The 24,002-nt window shown below is 39.1% G+C and overlaps 1 protein-coding gene across 1 annotated transcript in view; it reads left to right on the top strand.

The window, feature by feature from the left end:
- POC1B (POC1 centriolar protein B) overlaps nucleotides 1-24,002 on the top strand; it is a 944,738-nt gene that overhangs the window by 811,474 nt on the left and 109,262 nt on the right. The window contains exon 12 of the mRNA XM_044087861.1: nucleotides 22,451-22,684. Within this exon, the coding sequence (XP_043943796.1) occupies nucleotides 22,451-22,684 (234 nt within the window). The remainder of the gene's footprint in view (nucleotides 1-22,450; nucleotides 22,685-24,002) is intronic.

Genomic DNA, 24,002 nt, shown 5'->3' with positions numbered 1-24,002 from the left:
ACTTTTCTAAGACAAAAGCAGGTCATTTTAAGAATAAAAAAGTGGCTTCTTCCACCATACACACTTGTGATATACGTTTCCTTCATTTACCACACAGCACACAATAAATATTGATAATAAAAATCGAAACTTAACATAACTGAAGTTGTCAATGTCACATTGTCAATATTGCGTCACGCCGCATTTTTACTATTTCCTTTGCTGCAGGGACCACAGCTCTATTTCCGTAGCTAATATGACGAAATGAGCAGTTAAAAACTGCAATACCAACAATGCATCGCGAAAAGCGATAGCACATCCTCCCCTTTTGTGACGTGCGTGTCAAGTAAACTAAATCCCACCTCATTGTTTTGATTGGCAGGTTATGGTAGATAAACGGTGGTGAAGAAGGTGAGTATGTGTGTTGTTACAATTATTTGAAATGAATGGTATCTGAAGGAAAGTTTGAAAAATATATTTTACAGCGTCATATCAGATGTTTCACAATTTCTTGAAAACTACTTTTTTAAAAATATGTAATTTGGTGTATTGGAGTGTTATGTGAAACTTATTTGGCAATACCAGCTGCGTATTTTTATGTATGTAAATTTGATAACTTTAAGGTCAGTCTGTATGCGAAACTGATCTTGTTTTAATATTTTTCATTTTTTAGACTTTTGAGTAGCGTAAAGAACATGAGACCTTGTTGCTATGGCTACTGGATGCGCGCGATTATTTAAAGCGAACATAGAGCAAGGAAGAGATTGCCAAAGGAACTCTACAATGGAGAAAGTTAGAAGGTACACTGTAGTTAAGGAGCAAAGACAATAAAGTATAACCGGGGCCGTATCTAGCATTTTGGGGGCCCCCAGCAAATATCAAGTCAGGGGCTCCGCTAAGCACTTCTAGTCTAAGTGCTACAAACTTTTAGAAGTAAGCATAGCCATATAGACAGACCTGTAGCAGCGTGTAATGTGTTAGTCTTGTGTGTGTGATCCCTGCCGGCCTGTTTGTGTCAGAGTGACAGGTGTTTGTTTTGGGTGTTGAACTTTATTCTTTAATTTTATATTATCGTCTCATATAGACAATAATTATGCCCAAGCGTCAATGTAAGTTTATGGAGGAGTATTCCAAAGAGTGGAACTATATTAAAAAGGGACGCTATGACAGTGAAGCCGAGTGCACAGTTTGCAATAGTGTTTTTAGTATTGGTCATGGTGGACGTTCAGATGTAAAACAACACATCACATCAGTGAAACATAGGAACAGACTGAGTGCCCCAAGTAGCAGTATGTCTCTTAACAATTATTTTATAAAACACGATTCTAATGAAGAAACGAAAGTTAGAGCTGCTGAACTAACTCAGGCCTATCATACGGTAAAGCACCATCACAGCTTTAGGTCAAATGACTGTGTCAACAAGTTAAACAGCGTTATGTTTAGTGACTCATCAATTGCATTAAAGTTTAGCTCTGCCAGAACAAAGCAGTTAGCCCTGATAACTGGTGTTTTAGCTCCATTCAGCATGAAAACTAGCGTTGAAGAGATAAATAAATCCCCTTTTTATGGCATTTCAACTGATGCAAGTAATTACAAGACTATAAAAATGTTTACTTTTGTAGTTCAGTTTTTTGACATAAATGAAGGGATAAAGTCAAAGTTACTGAAAGTAGCTTCCTTGCCATGTGAAACGTCAGATGAGATATCTAGTTTCTGCTTGAACTGTATTGATACCAACACAAATTTTGGTGGTTTGAACAGAGTGGGAAAAAACAATGTATTTACAAAATTAACAACTAATTTACATGGTGGTATTGAATGTGTGGGTTGTCCTGCACATGTACTACATAACTGCATATGTGCAGCAGCTGGTAGATTAAGCTGTGACATTGAAGGTATTGTTGTCAAACTCTTCTCTTATTTTTCTATATACATGGTGCGAACTGAGAGGCTAAAAGAATTTTGTGAAATGGTCGACGTCGAATTTGGCATTATTTTGGCGTATTCAAAAACTCGTTGGCTGTCTTTGATTCCTGTAATAGAACAAATTTTAAAGCTGTTTGAGGCTTTAAAGGATTTCTTTTTAAACGAGGAAAAAGCTCCAAAGATTTTGTTAACATTTTTTAATAATTCTTTAAGTGAGGCATACCTATGGTTTATCCATAGCCAACTCAGTATTTTTCACCAAGGAATTAAAAAGATTGAAGGAAGTACAAAGAGTGTTATGGAAGTCAATGATGTATTGGAATGTACTCTCAAAGCTTTGACCAGAAGAAAAGAGGAACAGTTTTTATCATTTAGTGTAAAATCCATTCTTAAACGGGCCAATATTACGCAACAAGACAAAATTAACTTCAAAAATGAAGTTAACGAGTTTTATGAAACCTGCCTACAATATCTTAAAAAATGGAGTGTACCGTTCTCTACCTTCTCAAAATTCAAATGGATGCTTTTGAAGGACATCCCCAGTTGGGAACAAATTGAAGAAACTATTTGTTACTTCAACGAAAAAAGTATTGAAATAAATGATACTTTGCTATTTGATCAACTGGCATCGTTAGCGGATTTTGTAAGTGAAAATATTAGAGTGGACTGATGAAGATAAAAAAACACCTCAGTGTCACGAAAAGTGGGTTTGTTTTTTCAAAACCCATACTAGGCCAGAACAGAACTCTGAATTTTTGAAGATATGCCAATATGTGTTTGCGATCCTTGCCCATAATGGTAATACTGAAAGAATCTTTTCGCTCATGAACATTCAATGGACAGATGAGAGTGGAAACCCTTTCTGCAATCTTGCAAGTTCTCTACAATTTCGAAATGGACTGTTATAGTTTTTACAAGTTTATATTAGATAAGAAGGAGGTTTTAACAATGGCTGGGACAACAGCCAAATATCCTCAATTTAAATCCTAGACTAGTGAAATTTAATTTGTTGTGTTATATTATGTTGTAAAATATGTATAAATAAATAAGTATTCACTGCAAAATTATTGTTTTCGTTTATGATATGCCTCAGTGTTTAAATTAGATTACAAAAGTGAAGGTAAATTTAAAAACATTTCTAGGTCTCAAAATAGTTAAAATGAGCATATTTCAATAAATAGTTTCCGGCGGCGGCTCCCCGGACCCCTCTTTAGCTGGAGGGTATCCCCCAAACCCTCCTTGGGTGTGTCACGTTTTTTCCAGTTCATGATTTGGTCACCCTAACCTACCATAAATGTAGATGTTCGCGTGTAGACACTGCTGCAGTCCAGGTTACCCTCCCTCCTTCCCCTCTTACTGGCTAGTACGTACCTAGTTCCTCTACCTTTTACTACCTATGGGGAGTATTTGCTGGTAGCTGAAAGTATGTTGTTCGCATTTCTTATGTATGTTTTATTAGCAGTTTGAAGTGCTTACCTATTTGGGGGCACCTGACATCTGGGGCAAGAAAAACTGAAGAGAATGGCATCAGCTGCATCTTATATACCCCTGTCACACTGACGTCAGGGAGGAGGCGACAGCAACCGACGCCGGACCAAGACTTTGGAACTCAGGCCGGCTGGGGAACCGCCTGACGGCAGGATAACCCAAGTGTAATGACTGCAGCAGTGTGTACACTCGAACATCTACATTTATGGTAGGTACAAAACTGTACTTTTGATAGCAAATTGTGAAGTTAACCACTGTCACTACAGCACTTTCACTCATTTTCTTTGTGCAGGTGTTCACATAAGGTCTTTTTGAGCTCCGTGAGAGATCCCAGATTTCATTTAAGTGTGGATCTGTTCCATAATGCTGGGTGTTGTCAAGAGAAGGCACATTCTCCAGGAGCTGTTTTATATGGAGCTGTGCTTAATATCATAGCTGGATACTTAAAAAGTAGTCCTTATCATGGATGGGTACTTTCCATCTCAAAGGTATATGATAGCCACTGTTTAGTATTTTGTGAATAACAGTATCTAGGAGTTAAGGTGACCCTTTGGTGGCTGTAAGTGACTTTAAGTATTATAGGAGGTTACAATAGTAAGATCCGATGTCAGCAAGGAAGACAAATCTTTTATTTTCTGCGATCTGCTGTCTTTGGGAATTTTGTGCTGAGTAACAGGTAGAAGAACATTTAGGGAGAAGAGCAGTTTTTGGTTTGAGAAAAATGGACTGAAGGGGAGAGTAAACAAACTCTAATGCAAATGTTTTCAGATAGTACTGTTACTCCTAGCTGTTTGTGTCCAGAAACAAAGAGAATAATGATGTGGTTATCATTGATGTTAATAAGAGGCAGATGAGGGAGTTTTTGAAGGATTGTAAATAGCACAAGCTTAGTTGTTTTGCAGTTAATTAGAATGTGATTACAACCAGTCCAATTGCATAGCTTAGAGAAAGACTGTTGACTGTACTGGAGAAAAGAGAGGTATTTACTGGCTTGTAATATAAGGGTGTCATCTGCACACAGCGTGACATCAAGTGATGGGAGGTTATCTGTTAGATCATTAGTAAATAATGAAAACAGAATGGGACCAATTATTGACCCTTGTGTGGTACTCTGGTGTTTAGGGTGCCACATGACGATAAAGAGGTTGTTAGTGTGGACTTAGGAATGTAATATTTTCCAGGCAACTTTGGAACTACTGGATAGTGTTGTGGCCAGAATTAAGTTCATTCACCTTTATAAGAACAATATTGTTGTTAACAGTTTCAAAAGCCTTTGTCACATCTTTAAATATCCCCGGAATTTACACATATGTGAGGACATCACAACATGACTCGGTGGTTTTATGAATAGAAACATACTGTTGCCTTATTATTCAGGGTTGCTGAGTACAGCACATTTGCAGGGATTTTAACCACAATCTCGGTCTTCCACAAATCATTATCTGCTGCTGGCAGCCAGGGAGAGTGATTTATTTCATTGTTAATACATGTCTGCATGAGCTGAACTAGGTATTCATGTGGTAGAATGGCCCATTGGCTATGTAGGGACTGGAATTGTTTGGAATAAGTTGTGATAGTCATGAGAGAAATTTGCAAAAAAAAAAAAAAAGTCATATGGCTGTGTGTATAAGCAGAACTGTATCTTAAATGCAATAAACAAAAAAGAAAGAAAAATCGAGCTGTATACAGATGTCAAGCATAAGTCATTTGTGTGTTTTGCCCTCATGTTTGGTTGAGGTAGAACGGCTTTTACTATGCCTAAAATTACAGAGCAGAAGGGGCGGGTTTTATAATGCATCTCAAAACTGCTTCCTTCCTTTCTGACAAAATTAATTAAACCCTAGAGCTGAAGTTTGCTGGTGTTTATTTTTTGGGAGTAAGCGGTGGGAAGAATTGCATGAACTGTGGAAAGCCCCAAACATTACATTATAGATTTGGTTTACCACTGCAGTTTTATACTAGTAATTTTGTTTTAATCTTTAAGTTAGATTTAGGTGTTGGTTTGCAGCATGTGTGGTTAAAAAAACAGCTTTTTATGCTTTCTGTTTATTGTCTTCCTGGCATTCTGTAATCTATTTTTGTGCATCCATACTCATTTTAAAATTACTGCTAGTTTTCCAGGCAGTAAAGCAGTATGAGGATTTAAAGCAGTCACCTAGTTATCTCAGAGCAGCTGTAAAAGTTGTACTTTGGTGACATTTCATTTTTTTCTTTCTTGGCAGCCTTAGTTGTAGTAGTGACGTGATGAAAAATTTCCTCTTGTTCTGTCAGGGAACATCTTTGATGGGGTATCAAACAGTTACTTTCAAGGCACCTGTATTTTTAACCCGATCAGTGAGAAAGAGTACTATTTTTCTCCTCCACTGCCCTCTCCTTTTTTAATTTACTGGAGTAATCCAGCCTAGATGTTCTGGATCACAGGAAAGTTTTTTTGTTTATGGTTTGATTCTCTCTATAAATCTGGAAATATCCCACTGAGGACTTTGAGATGCATGTGTCTGCCTTTGTTGTTGTGTTGCATAGAATGTTTTGGTAAATCAACTGTAAATCCATTTACTGTTATGCCTTATAACCCTTTATAAATAGGCAGTCTGTATCTAACTTTGCTACATAATTATCAGCAGTGTATCAGTAAATATGTCTGTCTTGTTATTTTGTTGGGGTGTGTAACAAAAGGCACCGATATCTCTGCAGTGATTCATTGTGAATGCAATGCACACCAGTGTAATGTTTCAATTTCTGTTTTTTTTTTTCACTGAAAATTGTGTCAGTGTATGCAGATACTTGTTTTTGTCACATGATATTCACTTGCTTTGATTCTAAATGCCTGATGTACATTAATTTGTTTACAAGAGTGGGAGAAGGTGGTCCAAGTCAACTTAGATCACATCTGCCTTTTTTATATTAAGATGTTGAAACTAAAATGAGTGGACATGAATACTGCTGCTGAATATCCTTCATAAAGCTGAGAACTGTACTAAGTACCACCCGGAAAGTTTCACCAATCCATCTTGGCAGGAAGCAGTAATCAGTTACTGCCTGATGACAGCAACATCATACTTGCAAAAGCTAAAAAATGAATTTCCTACTCAACATCCGCCTGGTAATGCCTTAGTAATAGCTTCCTGTATTGATGCATTAAAATGCTCTGTGTGCTCTAATTTGTAACTGCCATCCAGACACTGACCTGCCAAATGAGTGTGTGTGTGTGCGTGTGTGTGTGGGGGGGGGGGAGGGTTGTATTTTGTTGCTACAGGCTATGAAGAGATGTATAAATATCTTTTTCTTGTGCACTACAGCTGTGTTCCAATTTTGAATATATGAATGGGACCAGCATAAACTCCATTAAGTTCAAACAATGTAGAAAAGCAAGATTTAATAGAAATGCTTGAATGACAAGCAGCATTCAGATCTACATAACTGCAGTCATGTAGTTTTGAAAGACAATGTTTCCAAACATCTGGGGTGCATTGAAGGCAGGACTTAAGCCTATGTATTACGTCACTGTGTTAATGTGGGTCAAGTAAGTTTTTGGTATTAAAAAAAGTGTGTGTATGTATATATATATATATATATATATATATATATATATATATATATATATATATATATATGACTAGTTAAAGAAGCTAAATGTTTTCTTTCCTGTCTCCTTTACTTGGCTTGCCTGTGTTTTTCCCCCTTTTTTTTCTCTCTCCCCTTCTTTCTTGTTTGCTCTTCACGTCTTCACATTTTGTCCAAGGGAAATGGAAGCACTGACTTCACTCTTTTCTTCTGTAAACTGGGTGAGTGGATTAATTAACTCAGTATCCAAACTACAGGTGAAAAGGTTACAAAAAATAATTAATTACTGGTGTTCAAATAGGGATACATAAAATACACTTTAACTATGTGAAACATTAATGTAATTCCACAGAACAGGTCATTTAGAAAAACAAAACACAGAGTTTCCAAACAGTTTGAAAAAAAAACACAAAGAGCCACTTGGGTAGTGCAAACAAGAAAGAAGGAAGTAAAGAGTTGTATACTTGTCTAAAATTTGGACTCATTCAGCAGATTTTATATGGACTAAGTAGGACTCTTTTGTTGGTGCTACTTTTATGGCACTGGCCTCCTGTTTTTAAAGTGTCCCTACCCACTAACATATCTCTGTTTTCGCTTTGGAAATAAGTAGCGATTCTCTGCAGTGCTTTTTCTGCCTCATCCAGAATATAAACTAACACCACTTTCCTTGAAGTCCAGGGTGCTGACTTTTTCAGTAATGCTATTGACATGCAAGGAACATCTCCTATCCCGAACCAGGCTGCTGAGCTGTCCATATCAAAGCCTGTTTGGTCATTATGCACATTCAGAGAAAGTAATTTTATTGTCATTGGTATCTGCAGTGTTCTTCTGATTAGGGGGCATTTTCAAGGGGCAGTTAATACCCAATAAATACCTGTGCCTTACTTGAGGCACTAGGACCAATTTTGCAGATTACCAGAATGCATTGTCTTTTTTTCCTTATGATTTCTAATAGCTTTCTCCCTTTCAGTCTGGTCAGTCAGATAACCAAATTCATTTTTGTATTAGTACACTACCTCGCAGGCTGGTCTGTGCAGAAGTTGGCATGGCCTCACTGATTGACAGGTGTAATGGGCATGTCATGGTATGGAAAAGATGCATGATTGACAGCTATGCAGATTTTAGTGTGACATCATGCATACATTCATTGCTGATTGTGGAATGCCATGTTGTAGAACAGTACCTCCCCGGGTTTGCACTAACAAGTCCCACCTAAATCTTGCCCACCACCCAACACCACCTGATGTGTTCGAGTAAGGAATGCTAAAGAAACAGCGCAAGTATTTTTTTTCTTTGTTTTTGCAGGGGAGCAAGCACCCCCGTACTCCCCGCAATGTAAATATACTACCTCTGAGATCACACTAGATTGAGGAAAAGGGTATACTATGAATAGACAATGAATATTCATGCTGCCATTGGTAAGAATATTACTTAACTTTTCTAAGATGTCACTGATTGTTGGATGGTTGGTGGGGTTTAGGCGGGACGTGCTACTGCACATCCTGCGAAGTACTGTTCTCATACAAAGCCCCAAATTCTTCCTGCAGCTTAAAGGACACAATTTCATTTTATCTGACTTGCATGCTGTTATCAATACAATGTGTCAGTTATAAAGTTAGCAAATAAAAAGAAGAGCCATTCCTGTGTTCACTACATATGGTCAGCACAGCAGGCTTTCCAATTGCATTCTTTTGGGATTCGTGATTCCAAACCCAAACCCATGAGTTAGATTCAAATACTGCTTTTAAATGGCAAATAATTCACAGATTGGTGCACAGTGTCACTGCAGTCCACACACATTGCATTGTCAGCGTGACATTCAGTGATGATTATGCAGTATTGCCTTTTAAGTTTATGAGAGCAGTTTGAGAAATGAAACTGGCTTAAAGACATTTTGAAGTAGCATTGGGATGTTATGTCCATTTAGATTGTAGACAAGTTGTTCACATACTGGTGATTCAGGCATGTTTCTAGAAGTATTTGGCTTGCTGATTAGACAGTAATGTTAAGTTTCAAAAGATCACCTGCTTTAAGTATGGACATTATCCTTCTACATTTACATATCAAAGGAAAATTACCTTTTTAATTCCAGGTTTACGGTACAGTAAGTGAGAAGGTAGTGAAACATCTGGCTGCTTGATGAAAGATGGAGACTCTTGTAGGGCAGTCGTAATTTTTAATTTTGAGTATCAGGCACTTAGTAGTTGATTAAAAGGGTGTATGAAGGTATATTTGCTGTAAGCTATGTCACTTCAATAGCAAAGAAGTCTTCTCAAGCTTGACTGTATTTTGAATCAATGGGAAGAAAGTAGGTTCACCATTTGACTGTTACCTAACAGATTATATGTATTACTTTCCAACATTTAACTGGATTTTGATGATTATTTTTCTTCAGTAAGGTGTTATAGGTTTACTTAGCCAGTCTTTGTTTATGAAGGATTGCTGCATGCTGTGTCTCTGTTTATTTCTTTAAGCTGTAAAAGCCTTCCCTGCTTTGCCTGTTTCAGCCATAAACTGACTAATTGAAGGAGTTATCCATGGCAGAGTTTTTGCATTGGCATGAATGTTTGTGCAGGAGACAATGTACTTGTTCAGTAGTGCAAGTAGAATCCATGTAAAGAGTTCAGGCACTTCATCAGTAGCTGACAATATTGTTTAGCTTGTGACAGTTTACGGTATGAAGCGTCTGATATATTTTAGTTAGTAACATGAAGGCTCTTTAGGTCGCTAACATTTATTATGACTATAACTGGTGAGTTTGTATCATAGCTGATAGAACACGACAGTTCACATTGTCTGTTACCCATGCCACTGTAGCCTGAGACACACATAAGCTAATGCAGCCTCAGAGACATTCGCAAGACCGGTTTTACACCGTATGCCATTGATTACTTTCTTTGTGATGTGCAGTGAGAATAATAATGTAAGGGTTTGTGGGTGGAAATGCACCATGCATGAGGGGTGCAGGAGGACTTGCCCCATGCAAAAACTTTTTTTGTTGCATTTGCCAGTGTTTTTCATAAGATCTGGTGTAAGCATTCACAGTTTGCTTATGCTTCTGCTTGTGGATTAGGAGTATTTTTGCTGAGCTTTTGCTGTGATGCAATCTTGAATGAAATAAGGAGACATGAAGGATGTTAAAGCTGTTGGAGTTGTATACATTGCTTAGTCCGTCTGTTTAGCTTGATGTAGGTGTGAAGTAATGTCACTACTAATTCTTGGGAAGACAGAGGGCAAGGTATTATATTATTCATTGAGTTATATAGTGGGGCTTTGTCATCTCTTGTTTAGGAGATGAAATTTAAAGAGTGACACCAGGTCAGAGTGCTGCAGCTGGTTGGGAAGGGAATGTTGACTCAAAATAATTGCCTGGACTAGTTCTTATCCCAATCAAGTTAGAAGAATGTGCAATTTGCAAAGAAAGTTAAACTGAAAAGGTCAGTGACTTGTTTGAAATACTGTTCCATTCAGGTGCTCTCAAAAGTGTGTATGAAGATGTGCCAAAGCAGTGAACTGTTCATTACAAATATGACAGGAACCAGAGATGAGGAGAGTCCCTCTTGAGAAATAGGTGCACTCCAGCTGGTCATAGTGTGGGACACTTAATCCCTTGTACAACGGTAAAAACAATAGTGGCTTCTTTATGTTGACACAAAATCAACATGTTCATACACTGATTTCCTCTTTAATGTGCAGGTGACTGCAGTTGGAGCTTCCAAGACATGGGTCCTACCTTTGCCTTTGATCTGAGACAGCAAGGTGGAGGCAACAGTCCGTGAGACGAGCTTCCTCATGTTAGTGTGGAATTAAAAATGGTGGTTGCTTGTAATAAAATGATGATAGTAAGGGGATGTCTTAGTGGGTGATCACATACCAGGACAGGTTTAGTATCCATTTGACAAACATAGGAAAAGAGGAAAACTTGAATCATAGATGGACAGGATGCTGCTCCAATCAGTTGGCAATCCTTGGGGTATGGTGCCAGTTAGAGCCACTTGAACTTGGTCCTTTCTGGGCCTAGGTGACTGGGATTGTCAAGTAGAAAAACATCCTGTACTAGTGCGCCTTTGGTTAAAACTGTTGAGTTTGCTGCTGTGGAGCAAAAGCTGATCCAGGTTAACCTTCATGAAGGGGACAGGGGGAGTTAAGGCTAAAGGATACAACCACTGAAGCATCGAGGATCATTTACCATGGAGATAGTTGTGCATCAGGATAGTTCAGATGCCATTAGTGCAGGTAGAGTCAGAACCCCCGTACTTAGCCTAATATGTAGTATGCAAAATGTGTAAAATTTTACATAACTGAATTTGACACTGTAAATAAAAAGATTACAGTTTAAAAAATGAAAATAAACACAGCTTCTTGACTCTGCATGTCTGCAGTGCAAGTCTAATGCTCCTTGGTGGCTGCTGCTCTAGGTCACAAGATAATAATGATGCCATATTGTACAAGTTGCATTTTAGGACCTCCTTTAAAAAACTGTGGGAAAAGGAAGGGCATCTTCTGGACTCCGATTAAAGATGCAACAAATTCTTTTTGGGGACTCAGAGGAATGGTTTGTTAATTCAAATGCTAATGAGTTACAGCCTTGTCCATTGGAACATAGCATTGGGACAGAGCTTAAACTGTGAGTTTGTTCCCAGTTAAGACTTTGTGAATTAAGTTTTGAACCTGAAAGCCAGTGTTAGTAAGTATACAGCATATATCTTAACCAGAAGCAGTTTTTTGTTGTAAATGTTAGATGTTAATAATCATTCTCGGTCTTTTTGAACATTCTGTTTCCAGATTCTTTTGCAGGCTTTTTATTTTTTGCAAATTTGCTTGAAAATGAAATGCTTTGGCGTATTTATTTCAGTAAAGAATTTTTACTGTTTAGGCACAAGCATTCAAAGTTAAAGTACCAAACGGTGTGATACTTGTCCTTGTAAGGGTGACTGCCGAGAGCTACTTGCTGCCATTTGAATATTTAAAGGTCGCATTATTTTAAAGGTAAACAGTAAAGCGTGTTCTTGCTCTGTTAGTTTTGCTTAACTATTGACAGCATACCTTAAACTTTGTGAAGATGAGTATTGCTGCAGGAGAAACACAATTGCTCTCCATTCTGAAAAGAATAGTGTGCATAAAATAGTTCTGGTCAAGTTTTAATTGTTGTCAGTAGAGCTGCACTTTAAAAGACTCAGGGCTCAGTCTGAGGTGGATGATATCCTGGAGAGCCGATGATTGTAACTCTGATTTGTAGATGCATGCACATAGTGCAAGGCCGCTTTCCCACAGTTTAACTAGTACCTATGGTAGAAGTCATACCAAGTACTACTGTGTCATATCAGATATTGATGGAAGAGGTACAGTGTTAAAACCCAGCCACTGGGGATGCACAAGCCAGTGCATTTCTTTGTGCCGGTCCCAAGCCCGGATAAATGGGGAGGGTTGCGTCAGGAAGGGCATCCGGCGTAAAACCTCTGCCAAAAATTACTGATGCGGAGAACTCTTCATAATTAAAATCGGATCGGTCGAGGCCCGGGTTAACAACGACCGCCACCAGTACTGTTAGCCAACAGGGTGCTGAAGGAAATTGGGCTACTGTTGGCCAAAGAAGAAAAGGAGGGGGAAGGCATGCCCGAAGGCAGGAAGAGGAGGAAGGTTAGGAGTATAGTACTGAGTGTAGGAACTTTGAATGTTGGCAGTATGACTGGTATAGGGAGAGAGCTAGCTGATATGATGGAGAGAAGGAATGTTGATATATTGTGTGTGCAAGAGATCAGATGGAAGAGAAGTAAGGCCAAGTGTATAGGAGGTGGGTTCAAATTGTTCTATCATGGTGTGGATGGCAGAAGAAATGGGGTAGGGGTTATCTTAACGGAACAGTATGCCAAGAGTGTTTTGGAGGTGAAGAGAGTGTCTGATAGAGTGATGTTTATGAAGCTTGAAACTGATGGTGTAATGATGAATGTTGTTAGTGCATATGCTCCACAAGTTGGGTGTGCGATGGATGAGAAAGACAAATTTTGGAGTGAGTTGGATGAAGTGGTGGTGAGTGTACCCAAGGGTGAGAGACTAGTGATTGGAGCGGACTTCAATGGGCATGTTGGTGAAGTGAACAGAGGGGGTGAGGAATTGATGGGTAGGTATGGTGTTAGAGAGGAATGCAGAAGGTCAGATGATTGTGGATTTTGCGAAAAGGATGGACATGGCTGTGGTGAATACGTATTTTAAGAAGAGGGAGGAGCATAGGGTGACATACAAGAGTGGAGGAAGATGCACACAGGTGGATTATATCCTATGTAGGAGGGCCATTCTGAAGGAGATTGGAGACTGTAAAGTGGTGACTGGGGAAAGTGTAGTTAAGCAGCATAGAAGGGTGGTCTGCAGGATGATGTTGATTATCAAGAAGCGGAGGAGGAGTGTGAAAGCAATGCCAAGGATTAAATGGTGGAAGTTAAAAAAGGGTGATTGTGAGGTGGAGTTCAGGGAGGAGTTAAGACATGCACTGGGAGGCAATGAAGAGTTACCAAATAGCTGGGTAACTACAGCAGAGCTAGTAAGGGAGACTGCTAAGAAGGTGCTTGGTGTGACATCTGGACAGAGGAAGGAGGACAAGGAGACATGGTGGTAGAATGAGGAAGTACAGGAGAGTATACAGAGGAAGAGGCTGGCGAAGAAGAAGTGGGATTGTCAAAGAGATGAAGAAAGTAGACATGAGTATAAGGAGATGAGGCGCATGGCAAAGAGAGAGGTGGCGAAGGCTAAGGATAAGGCATATAGAGAGTTGTATGAGAGATTGGACACTAAAGAGGGAGAAGAGGACCTGTACCGATTGGCTAGACAGAGGGACAGAGCTGGGAAGGATGTGCAGCAGGTAAGGGTGGTAAAGGACAGTGAGGGAAACATACTCACAAGTGAGGAGAGTGTGTTGAGTAGATGGAAAGAGTACTTTGAAGGACTGATGAATGAAGAGAATGAGAGAGAGAGAAGGTTGGATGATGTGGGGATAGTGAATCAGGAAGTGAAGCAGATTAGTAAGGAGGAAGTAAGGACAGCTATGAAGAGGATGAAGAATGGAAAGGCTGTTGGCCCAGATGACATACCAGTGGAAGCATGGAGGTGCTTAGGAGAAATGGCAGTGGAATTTTTAACCAGATTGTTTAATGAAATTTTGGAAAGTCAGAGGATGCCTGAGGAGTGGAGAGAAAGTGTTTTGGTACCTATCTTTAAGAGTAAGGGTGATGTGCAGCGCTACAGTAACTACAGAGGGATAAAATTGATCAGTCACAGCTTGAAGTTATGGGAAAGAGTAGTAGAAGCTAGGTTAAGAAGGGAGGTGATGATTAGTGATCAGCAGTATGGTTTCATGCCAGGAAAGAGCACTACAGATGCAATATTTGCTCTGAGAGTGTTGCTGGAGAAATACAGAGCAGGTCAGAAGGAGTTGCACTGTGTCTTTGTGGACTTAGAGAAAGCATATGACAGGGTGCCTAGAGAGGAGTTGTGGTATTGTATAAGGAAGTCGGGAGTGGCAGAGAAGTATGTAAGAGTGGTACAGGATATGTACAAGGGTAGTGTGACATTGGTGAGGTCTGCGGTGGGAGTGAAAGATACGTTTAAGGTGGAGGTATGATTACATCAAGGATCGGCTCTGAGCCTTTTCTTATTTGCAGTGGTGATGGACAGGTTGACAGATGAGATTAGACACGAGGCCCCGTGGACTATGATGTTTGCAGATGACATTGTGATATGTAGTGATAGTAGGGACCAGGTTGAGGAGACCCTGGAGAGGTGGAGATATGCTTTAGAGAGGAGAGGAATAAAAGTCAGCAGGGCTAAAACAGAATATGTGTGTGTAAATGAGAGGAAGGGTAGAGGAATGGTGAGGATGCAGGGAGTAGAGTTGGTAAAGGTGGATGAATTTAAGGTACTTGGGATCAGCAGTTCAGAGTAATGGTGAGTGTGGAAGAGAGGTGAAGAAAAGAGTACAGGCAGGGTGGAGTGGGTGGAGAAGAGTGTCAGGAGTGATTTGTGACAGACGGGTACCAATAAGAGTGAAAGGGTAGGTCTACAAGAGGGTAGTGAGACCAGCTATGTTATATGGGTTGGAGACGGTAGCATTGTCGAAAAGGCAGGAGTCAGAGCTGGATGTGGCAGAGTTAAAGATGGTAAGATTTGCACTGGGTGTGACTAGGATGGACAGGATTAGGAATCAGTATATTAGTGGGTCAGCTCAGGTTGAACAGTTTGGAGACAAAGCAAGAGAAGCGAGATTGCGTTGGTTTGGACATGTGCTGAGGATGGATGCTGGGTATATTGGGAAAAGGATGCTAAGGGTGGAGCTGCCAGGTAAGAGGAAAAGAGGAAGGCCTAAGATGAGGTTTATGGATGTGGTGAGAGAGGACATGCAGGCGGTTGGTGTGAAAGAGCATGGTGCAGAGGACAGGAAGAAATGGAAACAGATGATCCGCTGTGGTGACCCCTAATGGGAACAACCGAAAGAAGATGATGAGGTACAGAGTTAAAACCTGTAGCCTCCATCTTCCTCTTCTTCTAGCTTTTCCCGGTTAGGGGTCACCACAGTGGATCATCTGTCCGCTCATGATTGGCAGTGGAATTTTACGGTGTCGAGTTGCCAGCCCGGCACCCAACCTTCCACAGAAGGTACACACATGCACACACTCACACCTAGGGCCAATTTAGTGTGTCCAATCCACCTACAGCATGTCTTTGGGATGTGGGAGGAAACCGGAGCAAACCCACATGACCACAGGGAGGACATACAGACTCCGCACAGGAGGCACCCCAGCCAAGGATCGAACCGGAGAACCTCTTGCTGTGAGTCGGCAATGCTAACCACTGCACCACCGTGGCCGCCCTTGTTTGCATATTAATTGGTAGCAGCTGATGGAATTGTATACCTGTTCATCATACCTGGTGTTAAACAATTTAAATTTCATCTCCCTCACAGGAGATGAGGCAATCTCACTATATTACACGATTAATGATATGGTTACCTTGTGCTTTGCCTTCCCCAGACTTTAGCAGTATCATCGTTTAACAGCTAGTCCAATACAGGTACAGAACTTGAATTGTGTATGGGATCCCAACAATTCAAACTGATTAGCCCTTTTTTCTCCGTACTGATTTATGGTTGGGCAGAACGCCACTAGGCAAATTACCATGCTTCCAACCTCTAAATGGCTGCATCAAAGCCTACATTTATTTACTTGTTTGTTTATCGGGGTAGAACACTGGCTCCCATGACTTGAATGCAGGCTCAGCAATGTTGCATTTTAAAAGAGATACCAGCAGTACTTAGATAAAAAAAAAATCACGAAGAGCTGTATACAGTAATCACATTTACACAAAATACATTTTATTAAAAACACATTTATGGAGAGTTGGAGTCAAGAATCAAGAATAAATAAAGGAGAAGAAACAACTTTGGTTTAAGTGGGAAAGATTGTTGTTCGTCAGTAAGTTAGGTAATTGGACAATAGAGAATGCAGTTACAGTGGGCTTCCTTAAGTAGATGTGTCTCATATGAGACCTATGTCTGGAGCTACAGGAGAGCAGTTTTCACTTTTCTTATTTTTGATTGGTTAGGTAACCCCCCCCCCCCAAAAAAAAAAAAAGCTCTGCATTTCTTTCAGATGTACACTTTTTATTTTTACTCTTAGTCTGAAGGAGTCCTAAGATTAAAAGAAAAGTGCTTACTACATTTACATTTTTTTTTTAATTTTTGGACCATAAAGTGTTATGATTGTGCAGCTTGAGTCACATTTATTTGTGTGTGTGTGTGTGTGTGTGTGTGTGTGTGTGTGTGTGTGTGTGTGTGTGTGTGTGTGTGTGTGTGTGTCTACACTTAAAATGACACTATATGTGTATTATACCTCTCAACTCTTCCTGATTTTGCAGAATGTTCCTGATTTAACCTGTCCCTTATAAAATGTTTGATATCCTTGATAAATCATTGAGCATTACAATCAGTCAGTGATGCTATCAGAATTTCACACTTCTGTTAACCTTTTAAGTGAGTTAGAACAATATTTAAAAACCCTGATTTTGATCAACCCCCCCCTCCCATTATGTTTAGATTTGCATAGAATTCCTAAGCAAAGTGCTTGAGAAGTATGATGCATGTCTGTATGTATTTATGTATGCAGTTGTTCTAGTAATTGTTGAGACAACTGGTCCTGTTTTGAATGACTAATTTGTTTTGGCCAGCAGTTTTCAGTCACTGACAGGCAAGTGACTGAACTGCATGAAGGGGGAGGAGGATATACCAAAAGTGATGAGGAGGAGGAGTTTCTGCATGGGAGACATTTGCAAAGTAAAAAAAAAATCTTGTATATGACATTTGGCTACCACAGGAAATCGGATAGTAGTACAACCACAGAAGAACTATGTGAGCCTTAGTAGACGTTCACTTTTCAGATGCTGTGGTGGTCAATTCTCACCGTACATGCACGTAGTCAGAATAATGCCTATTGTTTTTATCCTGACCCCATGAAATCCCATCCCTTCCTTGACAGTGATTTTTGTATATTAGCCAGTTAGTTCTGAAGACTAATGCTAATCTTACATGTTGTTTCATTTTCCACTGTGTGTGGTTTTGTTCACCCTCCCTATATTTTCCACCAGCATACCTCTTAGTGTAATAATTGTGGACAAAGCAAAAATGATTTGAGGAACAGAGGTCCAAAATCACAGACAGATTTTAAATATTGCTGCTATGTATATATGTATGTGTGTATATATATGTATGTGTGTGTATATATATATATATATATATATATATATATATATATATATATATATATATATATATATATATACACACACAGTGTTGTAAAAAGTACAGATTTACATCTGCATTTGCATGTATTTCCCAAAGGCATCTCAAACTCAAAAGTCTGTCATATTGATGCCTGTGCTGCCATCTACTTACATCGGCATATGCAAATTATAGGTTTCTCCCCTCTCTGGTGTGGAAGAGTGGATTCTTTGTTGTCTGTGGAGCTGATGACCTTTATTTGTGTATCAGCTGTTGGCTGAGGTGGTTAACGATGGGAGAATCCAAAATTCTAGGTGTGCCCCAGCAGAGCTATGAAACACTTCTAAAGTTTTACCTCCTGTCAGAGAACTGTGTACTGAGGAATTTGTCCTACAAGATATGCATGCTTCGAGCATAACCATCCAGGCTCTGGCACCCCAGGAATGTATTTCAGGGATCCATGGTATATCTGTTTTTATATATTTATGTGTGTATGTGTGTATATCATATATATATATATATATATATATATATATATATATAGGTCTACTTCTTTTGACCTAACTTTCATTTGCCTGACACTCATTTGCCTGACCCCATTTGACTGAAATTTCATTTGCCTGACACTTCATTTGACTGACAAGTATTATTAGCAAGAAAATGGAATATGCCCCCTTCTGCACTGTAGTGCGACCCTGGAGTTAGAATATATAGTTAGGGGGGTGTGGGGGGGTGAATCCCCCCACTTCATTTCATATGAGATTGTTAACTTTTGATGTAATATTGCTTAGTAAAAGAAAAGTAAGTGGGGGGCTTCACTATATATTCTAACTCCAGGGTCACACTACAGTGGGGAAGGGGGCATATTCCATTTTCTTGCTAATAATACTTGTCAGTCAAATGAAGTGTCGGGCAAATGAAGTGTCAGGCAAATCAGGCAAATGAAATTTCAGTCATTTGGTCTCAGGCAAATGGGTGTCAGGCAAATGGGAGTTAGGTCAAAAGAAGTAGACCCATATATATATATATATATATATATATATATATATATATGCGTTAGCATTGCCTCGCAGCAAGAGGTTCTCCTGTTCGATTCTCGTTTGAGGTTCCTTCTGTGTGGAGTCTGCATGTCCTCCCTGTATTCGTGTGGGTTTCCTCCAGGTGCTTCAGTTTCCTCCCACGTTACAAAGACATGCATCTGGAACGTTTCCCCTTCGGGCCTCCTCTGAAAATTGGCTTCATTCCAAGTTATATATATATATATATATATATATATATATATATATATATATATATATATGCATGTATATGTATATATTTGTGTGTATGTATATATATGTGTGTGTGTGTGTGTGTGTGTGTGTGTATAAATATATATATATACACACACACACACACACACACATGGACACATAACATGTACATATGTAAATACATGTACAATATGACACTTATTGGGATGACATGGCTGCAGCAATGTGTAAGTAAATTATTAAAATAGCTGTTAAATTTGCCTCAGTGAGTGTGTATTGTTTGAAGATGTGATAGGCCTTACATGAAATAAATTGAAAGTCTCCTGATCCCAGGACTGTATAGTGGCTAGTATAATGTATGAGAGTGGATACAGGGACAGAGAATGCTGATATCATGAGTTGTGCTACGTGTTAGTGTTAGTTGGACTTTCTGGATGAAGAAAAATTTGAGCAGAAGAGATTGTAGAAATAATCACTACCTAAACATGGCTCTTGCAGCATTTAATCATGACTGACGGTTTACCCATAATAGGTGTAGCCTGAATGCCTACATTTTCTGACCGTGGGTAAATTTTGTTTTACCTGCAACTGAGTGATATTTATTTGTAATTTAAAAAGGTATCTCTCTCTAACATTAGTCTCTTGTATAGTGGGAATTTTGTTTTCTCTTGAAGAATGTTTCCACACTTAATAGGTACACCTTTCTGTGGTGTTGGTCTTTAAGTGCAAGAAATTGTAGTTCTTGCTACTAATATTGTAACATTACATCACTGTGGCAGCATTTACTATGCGGGTGATAATTAGCTTTTTTTACCAGCTGCTTTTAAGTCCAGAATTGTATTTTGTTTTTTTTTCTCTGATTTATTTTGACAGTCTTGCAGCCAATTTGCAGCCAGTGCTGAAATGTTTCTGGTCTGTGGTGAATGGATCTTTTTGCAACAGTTATCCAGTCACATAGCCCAGTTTGGGGATGATTTTAGATGCAGTATATAACAAGTCTTAGGGCTGAGTTCCTCCATGCCACTCTGCTGTACCAGATTAATTGGTAATTTCAAAATTGCGCTCAAATTAATTTCATTTCTCATAATAGCTTTAACCTTTTAACTGTCTCTCTTCCTGTTCTTTCACTACTTTTAGCATTTTTCTCAATCCTTCTCTTGACCAAAATACTATTTAATGTACATTTGTTTTTGTTTTACACATAATCATAATACTTTATACAATTACTGTTTTTTAATCTACTTGCATATTTATGTATTTTTAATCCACCATCTTATTTTTAATGGATTTTATCAGTATTGTTTTACTCTGCTTATATATTTTTGTAATATGTTGTAATCTGTTTTATCTGTGTGTATCTGGACTATTTTATTTGATTGTACTTTGTTGCTGTCTGCGTGGCCTGGGTCATGGCTGAAAAGAGTCCATGAATCAGTACACTTACCCGATTAGCAAGGCTGAAGTAAATCAGTTGGGTGCTGCACATTACTTCACTCAGTCCATTGGGTGGTGAGTGTTTGGGGAAGGGGCTTAATCAGTACTATGTGCAGCACGAGTCCACACTCATTACTTAGGACCCTTTCTGAGTTTCATGGATTCAGAAAGCTTGAACTTTTCAGTAATGAGCTGTGGATCATCTGAGCTACAGAGTGTTTTAAAAAGTGGCAGTGAACATATAGGAACAAGAGGGGAAAAGAAAGCATTGTTGGGTGCTGTGACTGCTCATAACTTATGTGCAACTGAGTCCACAGGTCTGTGTGAAGGCTTATTCTTTGTGCTTTTGCATTTAGCTTTTAATATACTTTGTCTAATAACTGGAAATATTTCCAGGCACTTCGGGCTTTGTTGCTCTTAGCATGGTGGTCTTTGGTTGCCATTTAATCCTGGTGTTGGCTCTTTTTCCTCTAGTAATGAAGTGTTATGTTCATCATACTATATAATGTAAAAATAATATGTTTGTAATATAGCAGATAAGATGCAGATAATCAAAATAGAAGTTACCTCCACTAAGAGATCAGTCAACAGTGGAGTACCCCAGGGTTCTCTGCTGGGACCTCTCCGGTTTGGCATCTGCTTTTCTGAAGTAAAAGCCAATACCAAAGGGCTCTGGCTGACTACGTTTGCAGATGACTGCAAGCTAGGAGCAGTCATTGAATCTCCAGATGATTTAGCCATCCTACAGGAAGGCTTGTCCCAAATAAATAACTGGAGCCAAAATCATGGACTGAAGCTAAATGCCAAAAATGCAGTACTGTGTCCTTTGGGAAGTCCCCTACACCAGGGAACTACCACATTGACAATAAGCCCCTAAGAGTTGGCCCAGTTGTTCAGGATTTTTGAACTTAAGATGGGCAGTGACCTAACTTTTGACCAGTTTGTCCATTGTTGTACTAAAGTCCTTCTGTGTTGCACAGCTTATAAACAAAGGGATTGTTTGCAGATGTAGAGATGTCAGTACTCTTCTTTAGTCAAGGTTTTTATGCTAGTCATTGAATATAATGCTTCCTTTGGCATGTATCTGTTCATACACATGCAAGAACTGAAGTGCCCACAGAGATACCATATTAAAAGGATACAAAGCTTAAACAACTTGTCCTACATGGACTGACTCAAAGTCCTGTTACTATATTCTGTATTCTACAGACTGCTAAGATGTGACCTGTGTCTGGCATCTAAGGCATGCTCCGACTCATTACTGGTAAATTTACTGCATATCGGCAAGTCAACTGGCATCAGAAATACTTGGTTTAAGGATCTAAACCTGTTCTGCATAAGTAACAAATGGTTTGGAGGGACATGTATATCTTGCAGAAAATACTGCTGTTGTGGAACAGACTTCCTACCCATATAAAACAAAGTTCATCCCTGTCCATATACAAGTGCAGTGTAGATCTGTGGATGGGAAATAAAAAATTTACACCAGGACAGCCCCCTGTGCTACTAATGGACAGAGGCAGCTCCTGAATGGTTTATCCCATGCATGGGTACCGTCAAATTATGGTATGATCCCAGTCATTCTGTTTAAGCAATATATAATTATTAACCACGGGATGGGTAAGGACAATCTGTAACCAAATAGGTTATGTTATTTCGAGCACAAAAAGGGAAATTGGCTAAGCTTAAAATGACCCATGAGGGCAGTTAGGCTAGTACTTACTTATAAATCTGTTATTGTCATTATTATTATTATGTTACCTGTATTGGTTTTAGTACATTTTGATATCTTTGTCAGACTCATTTATTTACTAATAGGCGGGCAAAGTTTCTTTGTGTGAGAATTGTTAGGATGATCAGCACTTGATCCTGACTGTGGAAGTGGTTTTGGTGTGAGATGTCACTCATCTTACATTCAAAACACCCTGTATCTCAGTTAAATGGTCCATAATAATAATCTAAACAGAATGAAATTAGAACAGTATGATATATGTGGGCAGCTGTTCATGAATGTATTTTTTTTTACTTTTTTGTTTATCAATAGAGGGGTACATCCAGAATTTCAAGATACTTTGCTGAACCCAGGGATGTGAAGAGTAACAAGAATCTTCAGTTCCCGTCAACCTCAGAGATGTCAAGTATCCCAAGTAGATTGGAACAAGGTGAAGAGATTGAGAGTCAGCCAGTGACATTCCCTTTAGAGGAACAGACCGGTGTCCAGTCTCTTGTCGCCAGCACTTTAGAACACATTGTTGAACAACTGGATGTACTGACACAGGTTTGTATGAAGGCTTTACAGATAAGATGGTAATGGTTTCACAGATGTAAATGGTAGATGTCTGCTATTCTGGAACTGTAGAGACTGTGTCCAGATTCCAGCTGGTCTTGCAGTGTTTAGTTGATCAGTCCTTAGTTTTCAAGTAATATTAGAGTAACTGATTTGTTGGTTCAGGGCTGGAGGTTGGGATGTTCGTTAGATGAGGGTAATTGTAATATGTGGCATATAGAAAACTGAAGCTGGCTGGCTTTAGGATATGATGGAAAATGACTTACCTTCATCTCAATCTGCTTACATGCGTTCAGATATGTATGTTCTTTCCTGTTTACTGTGTTTTGTTACCTTCATTTGTCTACCATGCATAATCCAAGTTTTCTCATTGCTGTTGTCTGTATTTGTAGGGGATTCTTTCCAGTTTTCTCATCTTGAATTTCTGTGGTCCATTGAAATCCACAGCATGCATAAACATTTGTCTGACTTTTGAAGAACGATGCACAGCATAGAGCTGTATTGGCCGTAATTATTGACCAAGGTTTAATCAAGCCAGTGCTCGCTTAGACATCTTGGGGAGGAAGGTGTTGCAGAGAACTGCTACAAGAGCTTCACCTTGAGAGAGCCAGGCATTACATCTTTTGCATTTGGGACATGACAGGTGAATTTGCCAAGGAATGCACATAGTCTAGTTTGGGTGTGCATATGTGGTCTTGCAGAGACCCAACATATCAGGTAGTCAATGACATGGGAATTCAGAGTTACTTCCTTATGTCTGGCATGAGTCATACAAAACATTATGGGAAAGAGAAAGGGTTGAGGGAGAACAAGATCATGTTGATGCATCAAGCCCCATTGGTAGCCATATTGTGGAAAACAGGCTAAAATTACAAATAAAGCACGTAGAGTGATTTTTGAGGTGTTAAAATAGGTCAAAACAGAGTGAAAAAAAACAGATTTTTTTAGTTCTAGGGTGGAGTTTTCCTTTAACTTTTCTTAAATGAGAAGACCAGTGTGTGTTAGCCTCATCTTGTTTTTTCTAAAAGTGGATAATAAATACCTCAGGTTCTCTTAAGATGAACCTCTGTGAAAATATTGAAAAGAAATTTTTCTGGGTAGCCCCTCCTTATAAGCATAGATCTTAATTTGTCACTTTATATTTGAAATAATTCAGGACTAGATTTCATCTGGACTAGCCTAACTAGTTGTCCTTTAACAAGGGCTCTTTTTTGATGGAATGGATGACCGCTGTTAAAATGTAATAGTGAATTTGAATGTTTGAGTTTTCTATAGATGTTAGAAATTAACTCCTTATTGACTACATCTT

Source organism: Protopterus annectens, chromosome 11.part0 (assembly GCF_019279795.1).
Source record: "Protopterus annectens isolate FY-2018-M chromosome 11.part0, PAN1.0, whole genome shotgun sequence".
Taxonomy (NCBI): Eukaryota; Metazoa; Chordata; order Ceratodontiformes; family Protopteridae; genus Protopterus; species Protopterus annectens.
Note: the sequence above shows the minus strand (reverse complement) of the source record. Positions and strands in the feature narration are given on the sequence as shown.